The 11,049-nt window shown below is 38.8% G+C and overlaps 1 protein-coding gene across 1 annotated transcript; it reads left to right on the forward strand.

Moving 5' to 3' along the window:
- The first annotated feature begins 261 nt into the window (after positions 1–261).
- On the forward strand, positions 262–1,185 carry LOC104854942 (olfactory receptor 1G1). The gene has a single exon (XM_019205938.1). The coding sequence runs from the start codon at positions 343–345 to the stop codon at positions 1,183–1,185; it is 843 nt and encodes a 280-aa protein (XP_019061483.1). The 5' UTR covers positions 262–342.
- The last annotated feature ends 9,864 nt before the right edge of the window (positions 1,186–11,049 follow it).

The following is an 11,049-nucleotide window of genomic DNA, read 5'->3' on the forward strand; positions in this document are numbered from 1 at the left end:
TATGCAGGGTAACTTCTCACATGACAGGAATCTACAAATCAAAATACACCTCCACCCTGATGCTTCTTTATGATAGTCCACATCCTCTTATTTTTATGTATTTACAAGTGGACAGTTACAATCAACAGTCAATCTCAATGGTTTCTGCAAGGAAAAAAAGAAAAACATCAAAATCCCTGGACACTAAAATTTTTAAAGCCTAGTTTATTTTACCAAATTTCTCTACTAATTTCTCTGCTTTAAAAGGAAAATAAAAACCAAACCAGATTCACTGATTTCTTGCTCCTGGGCTTTGCTGAACACCCAGAGCAACAGCCTCTCCTGTTTGGGCTCTTCCTGAGCATGCACCTGGTCACCCTCGTTGGCAACCTGCTCATCATTCTGGCCATTGGCTCTGACCAGCAGCTCCACACCCCCATGTACTTCTTCCTGGCCAACCTGTCCTTCGTTGATGCCTGCTTCACCTGCACCATCATCCCCAAAGTGCTGGTGAACATCCACGCGCAGCACCACACCATCTCCCACACTGGGTGCCTCGTGCAGATGTACTTCTTCATGGCGTTGGCCCTGCTGGATGACTTCCTGTTGGCTGTGATGGCGTATGACCGCTACGTGGCCATCTGTCTTCCTCTATACTATACCATGATCATGCATCCCCAGTGCTGCCAGATTCTGGTAGCCATATCTTGGTTCTGTTCCAATCTGCTGGCCTTTTCACTCACGCTACTGATGGCTCACTTCTCCTTCTGTGCCTCCCACACCATCCCACACTTCTTCTGTGATTTAACCCCACTCCTCAGGCTTGCCTGCTCAGACACCCATACATTTCAACTTATAATGTTTGCTGAAGCTGCTCTCTCAGGTGTGGTCCCTCTCACCTGTGTTCTGGTCTCTTATGCCCACATCATGCACACCATCCTCAGGATCCCCTCTGCTGGGGGGAAGCACAAACTGTCCTCCACCTGTGGCTCTCATTTGACAGTGGTCACTCTCTTCTATGGAACAGTCTTTCTCGTGTATTTTCAGCCATCATCATTCTACTCAGCAGATATTGGAATGGCGGCATCCATTGTCTATACAATGGTCACCCCTATGTTGAATCCTTTTATTTACAGCCTAAGGAACACAGACATGAAGAGGGCTTTGTGGAGGCTCTTTGACTTACAAAAATGCTATACTCAGTAAAGGTACATCCGCAAAGTAAAAACCCAGTCTTTTGGAATTGCCTTCCTAACTGGACTTCCCCATTAATTTTGGGGGTGGGTACCGGGGATCAAACTTGGATCCTTGCACTTGCTAGGCAGGCAGCAGAACCACTGAACTAAATCTCTGGTCCTCCCCACTTAATTTTTGAAGAACCCAAATTCAAAGCAGAATTGATGTTCAGCATATAAGCATGTTTAACCGATTGAGAATGCCTGAGTGGGAAGGATTAGAATAGGACCAAGTAACCAAAGACAATTGCATCCTAACCAGTAATTGCTATAGGACATCACAATAAAAATTATGAAATTATAAATTTAAAGACAAATTTAAACAGGCAAAGAAGACTTTATTCAAAGCCATTGGAATAAAGGCAAGAGGTTTGAATTCAGTTTGAACATGGGTCCAAGGAAACAAAAGTCAAGGTTTTCAAAGCAGTGCTATAAAAGGAAGAACATATCTGCATTTGCCAATTGGCTTTACCAGAGAGAAAAATAAACTTATCTCCTTAGATCAGAGGTAGTTTTGGAATTTGGAACAAAGCAATGTCCATGAAAATTTTAATTCTGCCTTTCCACAGAGCCTGGAAGACACACACACAAACATCCTTGACAATTACTTTTTCAATAGATGGCTCCTCCTAGAATTTTTTTTTTTTTTGTACCAGGGATCAAATTCAGGCCCTTGCACTTGCAAGACAGGCAGCAGAACCACTGAGCCAAATCCCCAGTCCTAGAATCTTGAGAAAGGCATTTCTGGGTTGTAAAATTGGAAGGAGTTTTCTGAAATCTTTGCAAAAAGTGACAGAGAAAGAATTATTATACACTTGAGCTCAGCCAAAAGGCCAAGAAGCAATAAAATAATTGATTAATACAATTTTTCTAATGTAAATTATATAAGAAAAATGAGGTTAATTTTAATATTTAGATTTATTTAATCCAATTTAATTGTAATTTAGTAAAGAAACACTAAACAAGCTGGAAGAGAGGTTGCATAGAACTGTTAAAGACATTGGTGTAGGAAAAGACTTCATGAACAAAACCTCAGTTGCATATGAGCTAGCACAATCAACAGGGGAATCTCTTCTTAGTAAAAAATCTGCACAGCAAGAGAAACCACCAACAGTGTAAAGAAACAACCCACGATGTGGGAAAACATATCCACCAGCTGTCCCTCGGACAAGGGTCTACCATCTAGAATATATAAAGAACTTTAAAAAATCAGATCTCCCAAATTTAAAGATCCAATCCAAAAATAGGCATCTAAAATGAATAGACATTTCTCAGACAAAGAAGTAGAAATAGCAAATAAACATACAAAAAAATGTTCAACATCACTGGTCATTTGAGAGATGCAAATGAAAACAACACTGAAATTCCACCTCATCCCAGAAAGAATGGCTGCTATCATGAAATCAACCAATAACAAATGCTAGTTTGGCTGTGGGGAAAAAGGAACTCTTCTCCTGGATGTGTATACTGGTGCAACCACTGTGGAATTCAGTACAGAGATTACTCAAAGAACTACAATTGGAAGTCTCATTTGACCCAGCTATTCCCCTGCTGGGTATCTCCCCAAAAGAATTAAAAGCATCATACACAGTGATATATGTGCACCCATGTTCATAGTAGCACAATTTGTAATAGCTAAAACTTGGAAATAGCCCAATTGCCCATCAACTGGAGACTGGATAAAGAAAGTATGTTTGTGTTTGTGTTTTTGTTTTTATAAAACAGCACTAGTCAACCACAGAGAATGTGAAACTAGGGACATTTATAATGAAATGAATGCACAGTAAAGCCATACTCTTAAGTGAAATAAATAGGACACACATATAAACACCAAATAGTTTCTCTGGTATGAAAAGCTGAAAGTGTACATGAGGATCAAAATGTGTACTAGATAATGTGAAATAGGAAAAAAGTTCCAAAGGGGAATGGGAAGTGGGAGGGGTAGGGGAAAGGAAAGAAGGGAAAGGAAAAAATATGAGAAATGGAAACAAAGTCTTTGTAAATAGGGAGGGCTTGAGGGGTTTTAGAGGCGGTGGGGGAATGAGCACAAAAAATTTTTTTAAAGTTTAAAATGAGGTCAAGGGCCTATAGTGCAGTGAATTTCTGAAGTTTATCGAAACTTGGGGAATCATTAAGTGTGCTTTGGTCAAGGTGACTTGATGAGTAGGAAGAGCTGTCAAGACACTTCAAACCACAGGGTGGGAGCCACAAAGAACCCCATCTGATGGTGCTTAGGTTCTGAGGGGAAACCCAATTAGCAGTTCCATCTGTGACTAAAAGGTCCCTCCCAGTAGCAAGAAGTGTTGACTGGAGTTGGAAGGGTCAAGTGCTCTGAGCATCAGGGGCTGTTTCCAGGGGCAGCTTTGAAAGCTACTCATTCCCAGGGATTCATCTATACATGGGATAGAGAGCACTTTAATAGCAAAAACCTAGGAAATGTCACAATGTAAGATAACTTCTGCTCTTTGCTCTGTTTAGTTCAGAATTAACCAGCACCTAAGGCACCTAGTCTCCCTAAAAAGTTTTGTAAATGAAAAGGACCATTGTTAACTTTGCTGACCAGACATGCGCAATTCCCCTGGTCTAGAATAGGTTATTTGCAGACAAAGTAAATTTCAAACCAAAACTCATTAAGAGAGACAAAGAAGGCCACTACATCCTTGTAAAGGGAACAATTCAAGAGGAAGAGATGACAATCATAAACATATATGCACCAAACATTCATGCCCCCAAATATATAAAACAAAAATATTAAGTAACATGAAAAACCAAATAAGCACTAATACAATTGTAGTGGGGGATTTAAATACCCCATTATCACAAATAGATAGATCATCTAGGCAGAAAATCAACAATGAAATATTAGAATTGAACCAAGCTTTGGAACACATGGACCTAATAGATGTCTATAGAGTATTCCACCCCACAAAATTAGAATATACATTCTTTTTGGCTGCACATGGGTCATCCTCCAAGATAGACCACATACTAGCTCATAGAACAGTTCTGAATAAATGCAAAATAATCAAAGTTATCCCCTATATATTATCAGATCATAGGGTAGCTAAATAAATCTTAAAGGTAACCTCCCCTAACAAAGAAGTGTTACTTCTGGGTTGAAATTCAACTGTGTCTCATCACCATGTTTTGAATATCAGCAATGTGAAGTATGAAAATGCAATGTAACAACCTGAATGAGACCAACGCTGTAAAACCATATAAAAGAAGGAGTTGTAACCCAGTGCGTCATCAATCCAGGCACTGCTTATGTGCAGTGGACCCCCATCAATTGAGTAAATTTGTTATTTTATTTTCATTCTGCTGCCTCCATAACAATTCCTCCCATAATACATGGAGAAAGCTGAACCAAGAAGATATACTTTTTACCAAGGCTGAGAGCAAGACTACTAGAAGAAGAAAGCAGGTACAGAGAGATCAAGGGACTGGTCCAAACCACATACCTGGGATTATATTTAAAGACTCTGTCAGGGCAACCCACTTTCCAGTCCCCCTTCTGTTTGTCTTAGACAGAATATTTCTTTCCCTCAATAAATTTTTCCTACTCTTTCTAGTTCTTTTTTTATTTTTGTTTTTGTTTTTTTTTTTTTTTTTTTTTTTTGGTACCAGGGATTGAACTTGGGTCCTTGCCCTTGCAAGGCAGGCCACCAAACCGCTGAGCTAAATCCCCGGCCCACTTTTTCTACTCTTAACTTCCATTGTTCCCAGAATTCATTCTTCAATTTTAGAGAACATAAACTCCCATTTTTGAATCTAGCAGGTTTGGCAGTTACACTCTTCCCCCTAAATCATTTTGGAGGTCTTCCATCTAGATTATTGGATGGAGGTAAAAGTTTTCTTTCATAGGTTCTAACTTTGGTCTTTTTAATTCATAGATTGTAACTTGTTTCATAGGCTCTTGTTTGTTTCATAGATTCTGGTTTTTGTTTCAGAAATTCTGGCTTTTGTTTCAGCTTTTGTCTCAAAAAGTGTCAATTTTAAGTTATGTGTTTTAAATGTTTGCAAATTTCTTTTTTTCTTATGCATTGTGTTTTGTTAAAATTACATTTTATTATTGCTTTGTATGTGTTGCATTTGCACTTAGTTGCTTCAAAATGCTGTAGAATGAGTGTCTTATGAAGTCTTGGATAAAGACAGTTCAGGCTTTTATCTGTCCCTTATAGAATTACAAGCAAATGGTGGTTACTCGGCCAACTAGTAATTGCCTTTAGGGGAGCTACCACTCAAAGCAAAGGACAGGTTTCTCCAGTTGCCCTCTGGTGAATCCCCACTCCCAGTGATGCCAATGTCCGGTGGAATGTTGACCAGATAGGAAATTGGGTTCCTTTCAGAGACAGATCTCTGACTGCATGGAACTAGTGGAAACTGAAGTGACAACTGAGGGGTCATGTCATGTCAGGGCTACTGTCTGGCAGATACCCAAAGGTCCCTCAAAAGAAACTAGCTCCTGACAGCCCATCCAGGGTAATCAACAGAAAATCTCCACATCTTGTCCTATCTGGACTCCTCAGTGAGGTAAAAGGGGAACTCTTATCAGTGTCACCAGGTATCCTCTGTCTCAGAGTGATCTGAAATGATGCTGTCAGAGCTCTTTCTTAAGCCTCCATTAAGAGTTGAGCTACAGGTTTGGACTGCTTTCTCTACTACTAGGAAGGTGGATGTAATGTAAGCCCAAGTTTCCCCTCTAGCCACCTCTTCCCCTAAAGCTCTGACAAGTTTTTCATTCCCTCTAGCCTCCCCTTCCCCCAAAAGCCCTGATAAGTTTCTGCTCTATGAGCTGGCAAGTTCCCCTTAACTCAAAACCATGATAAGGTTCTGTCATGATAAAACACTATGTATGACCCTTGTTCTTAAGTTTCTCTACTATATGTGTGTGTGTGTTTTCTGTTACATATATACACATATATACATATATTTTTTTCTGACATATATAACAGGGATTCAACTACTAGAACAACCATGGTTGACAAGAAATAACAGCCCCTCTAGTTATGCTTTATACTTCAAAGTGCTTAATGTCCAGACAGAATAGTTAAGCTCACTACTCCTACTGCACTACCAGTCACTGATCTTCTTTTCTAGGTGTTCAACAACTAAAGTATGGAGACCAAAACTAGAAAGGTAATGAGGCTAAGAGGATTGCCAATGTTTTGGCCCTAGTCCTTTAAGATCTACAAGATCCAGGATACAAAGAAACCTTTCCTACAGGATCCTACATCTTTGGTAAGTCACTCAACCTCCTGAGCAGGGAGATTGCTGGGCATGAGAGAGGACAAATAAACTGTGTGACAAAGGAGATTCACCATGAGGAAAAAGTCTCCCATGATTTCACTGAAAGCAACATAGTCAAGCAAGGCCATGACCCATCCTGAAGGCTGACACTGACAGAGGAGCTGAGAGGCTCAATGCATGGCTCCAAAATAATGCCTTAAGAGACTTAAGTGACCCTGATAAGAGGTTCATGCTGATTGACACAGGTCTCACTTTAACTTAGCCTTAAACACCTAACAGAAAAGAATAACTAAAAGAGGTATAAAATAATGCCATAGTAATAAAACTACATATAAAAAGGGGACCCAGTCACTAACCCCTCCTGACAGTGTCCAGAGCTACCAGTAGCTGATCATAGTTATGGATCATTAGGAAAAAAAACTATGGTAAAATCTATAAGAACTCACTAGAGTTTTATATTTCTTAGCAAAATTTGTTCTTCAAATTGTCTCCTATCTTACAGCTAAAACTTGAGAGACTTATTACAAAGTATCAGACTTAGAAATAACCTCATCAATGAAAGAATCTAAGACCAGCAGATTCAATCACTATTTCAATTTCTAAGTGTGACTTTCTGCCCAACATGCCCTTTCATTCTACTGTACTCATGCTTACATTATGCATACTCTAATTTCTTACAAGTTTTATTTATTCTTGCTGAGAGACTGCCAGACTCCAAGCAGTCATACAAACGGAACCAATGAGAAATGTGCTAGACTTCTTTTACCTGGACCCACTAGATCAACCTTGTGAATAGCTTATAACTGCTAAACTATATGACTTCTATGTTGGAGTCTGTAGTTGTCTGGGCCTTCTCCTTATTCCCTGTGTGGGCTATATTCATAGTCATCCTGCTGAGCTTATAATTTGTCCATGCATTCTTAACTGTTCCTTTGGCTTTGTCTTCTCCAGATTTAAAAGCTACACAGCTACCAAGATAACAATGCCTGGCACCTATGGAAGGCCTTTAGATAGACCCTCTATAGAGTAACTCTAACTGCTGATCACAACTACAAACCTCTATGGCTGGAAGTACCCAGAGCTGTCTATGCCCTTTACCCCCTTACAGCAGTTAGGGGTATTCTTCAGAGGGGGGGATATTGCAGATTGGTAAGCTAATTAGATATCTTGTAGATAGTTAGACAGGGCCACCCTGAAGGAGGAAACACAGCAAGGAGCCAACATGGAGGACAATAAAAACACACTCACTGTAGCCACAATTATAAAAGGAGAGAAACTACTATACCCTTGTGCTTCCCCTGGGATAAAGAGCAGATTGATTTTTGTTTTTTTTTTTTTGTACCAGGGATTGAACTCATGACCTTGTGCATGCAAGGTTAGCAGCAGAGCCACTGAGCTAAATCCCCAGCCCTGTGACTGATATTCTAAATAGGTATTCAATCACCTGGGTGGGGTCCAAGGTCTTATCCCAGCCTTTCCAGAAAATATCGCTGGCCCCACCCTTACTGAAAATCCTTATAGGCTTGCTACATGACTTGCTCCCCCATTTGACCCCCACTTAATATGACCTGGGTGACTGTACTTGTAATCTTATTGGTTGGTCCTGGTTTTGCCCCACTTCATGCATACCTTGTAATTTTCCTTTGGGTCTTGGAGTTTAGTCCCACTTTGTACCCACCTCATCACAAGGCTTGGCAGTATAAGAGAAGTGGGGTGAGCAGACAACCCACTTTTTGGTCCCCCTTCTGGATCTCTTAAATAGAAGCTTTCTTTCCCTCTTTTTATCCTACTCTTAAAAGAACAAAGAATTATTACTGGAGCAAAGTGGAATGCAATATAATGATCAAGAGGTAAATTTAATTAGAACTCATAACAATCATATATGTGAATATATTTGAAAAGAGCCTCAAAATACATTTTTAAATGTGTTGGAGTGGAGAGGAAACATAAACAAATCCGAAATTATGGGTGATTTCAAGACTAAATCATTGAGAGGCATTTAAATAAAATCACCAGTGAATGAGAAATAAGGAAACAATTCCCTTCACAATAACATCCCAAAAAATGAAATATCTAGGAATCAATCTAATGAAGGAGACAAAAGACTTATACACTGAAAACTACAGCACTTTGAAAAAGGAGATTCAAGAGGATATAAGAAAATGAAAAGAAATCCCTTGCTCCTGGATAGAAATAATCAACATAGTGAAAATGGCCATACTTCTAAAAGTTCTATACAGATTCAATGCAATCCTGATTGATATCCCAACAGTATATTTCATAGAACTAGAGAAAACAATGAAAAAATTCATTTGGAATCAGAAGAGACCTAAAATACCAAAAGCCATTCTAATCAGCAGAGATATGGTAGGAGGTATCACAATTCCCAGCTTGAAACTATCCTACAAAGTCACTGTAATAAAAACAGCATGGTACTGGCAAAAAAAACAGACCTGGGATCAGTGGAATAGATTAGAAGATGCAGAAACAACACCAGACATACTCAGCTACCTCATCTTTGACAAAGGAGCCAACCATCCCCACTGGAGGAAAGATAGCCTCTTTAATAAATGGTGTTGGAAAGACTAGATTTCAACTTGCCAAAGATTAAAACTAAGCCCATATCTTTCACCATGCACTAAACTAAAATCCAAGTGGATTAAAGATTCAAATATCAAAACAGAAACACTAAACTTACTGAAAAATAAATTAGGTAGAACTCTCGCAGACATTGGCATAGGAAAAGACTTTATGAACAAATTCTCAGCAGAACAAGAACTTGCACAAAGAATCAACAACTGAGATCTCATTGTTTTTGCAGTGCAAGAGAAATCACCAACAGAGCTAAGAGACAACCTACAATGTGGGGAAAAAATTTTACCAGCTATTCCTGAGACAAAGGACTACTATCTAGAATATCTGAAGAACTGAAAAAAATCAGAACCCCCAAATACAAAGACCTGACTCAAAAATGGGCATCTGAAATGAACAGAAATTTCTCAGACTAGCAAGTAAAAGCAGCAAATAAATATATGAGAAAATGTTCAACATCACTGGTCATTAGAGAGAAGCAGATGAAAACAATACTGAGATTCCATCTTACACCAGAAAGAATGGCTGATATCAAGAAATCAACCAATAACAAATGCAGGCAGGTCAGCATCTCCATTGTTGGTGGGAGTGCAGACTGGTGCAACCACTGTGGAAATCAATATGGAGATACCTCAAAGAGCTAGAATTAGAGGTCCCATTTGACCCAGCTATCCCTCTTCTGGGTATCTTTCCAAAAAAATTAAAAGTATCATACCACAGTGATATATGCACACCCATGTTTACAGCAGAACAGTTTGTAATAGCTAAAACTTGGAAACAACCCAAATGCCTATCAACTGGAGAGAGGATAAGGAACATGTGGTTTTTCTATAAAATGGAGAACTACTCAGCCATAAGAATGAGAAACTAGAGACATTTATAGCTAAATGGATGCACATTGAGGCCATACTCTTAAGAGAAATAAGTAGGACACACTTGAGTAAACACTGAATAGTGTCTCTGGTGTGAAATACTGAAAGTGTAAATAAGGTTTAAATGGTATAATTGATTGTGTGAAATATGAAGAAAATGCCTAAAGGAGGAGTGGGAAGGAAAGGAAATAAGGAAAAAGAAAAATTGTGAAAAAAGGAAAAAATGGAAACAAATTCTTTGTAAATAGGGGAAGGTGAAAGGGGTAAAGGGAGGGCAGGGGTATGGAGAAAAAATAAGAACCAAGACATGTCAGGTAAAGGTACAAGATCCCAATGATAAATATAACTGTATTGTTTGCTTTAAATGTACCAATAAACTTAAGGGTGGGGGGAGAATTTATGGGACACAAAGCAGTCTTATGAGGGAAATTCATAGCAGTGAATATCCATATTAGGAAATCAGAATGAACTCAAACAACCTAATGTTGGACCTCAAGCTTCTAGAAAAAGAAGAGCAGGGCAAACCCAAAGCTTGTACAAGAGAGGAAATTATAATGATCAGAGCACAAATCAATGCAATAGAGACTAAGAGAATGATACAAAGAAATCAATGAAGCAAAGATTTGTTTCTTCAAAAGAATAAAAAAATTGACAAATGATTAACCAACCTTATCTAAAAAGGAAAGAAAAGATCCAAATCCATGCAATTAGGAATGAAAAGGATGAAATTACAATGGACCAAGCAGAAATACAGAGGATCATCAATATCTACTTCAAGAACCTATATGTCAACAAGATGGAAAACACAGAAGAAATGGACAGATTCTAGGATACATATAAATTACCAAAGTTGAATGAAGAGACCTAAAAATTCTAAATGACCCAATAACAATCAGCAAAATTGAAAATGTAATTAAAAACTTACCAATTAAGAAAAGCCTTGGCCCTGATGGCTTCACTGCTGAATTCTACAAGACATTTACAGAACTATTGCTACTACTATTTAAACTCTTCAATGAAGTTGAAAGAAATGCAATCCTCCCATACTCATTCCTAGAAGCAAGCATCACCTTGATCCCCAAAGCAGAGAAAGACCCAACCAAAAAGTAGAACTATAGGTC

The sequence above is a fragment of the Fukomys damarensis genome, unplaced genomic scaffold, assembly GCF_012274545.1.
Source record: "Fukomys damarensis isolate Sample0158 unplaced genomic scaffold, DMR_v1.0_HiC HiC_scaffold_36, whole genome shotgun sequence".
Taxonomy (NCBI): domain Eukaryota; kingdom Metazoa; phylum Chordata; class Mammalia; order Rodentia; family Bathyergidae; genus Fukomys; species Fukomys damarensis.

Coding starts and splice junctions, on each gene's coding strand:
- LOC104854942 (XM_019205938.1), top strand. CDS start 343: ATGCACCTGGTCACCCTCGTTGGCAACCTGCTCATCATTCTGGCCATT.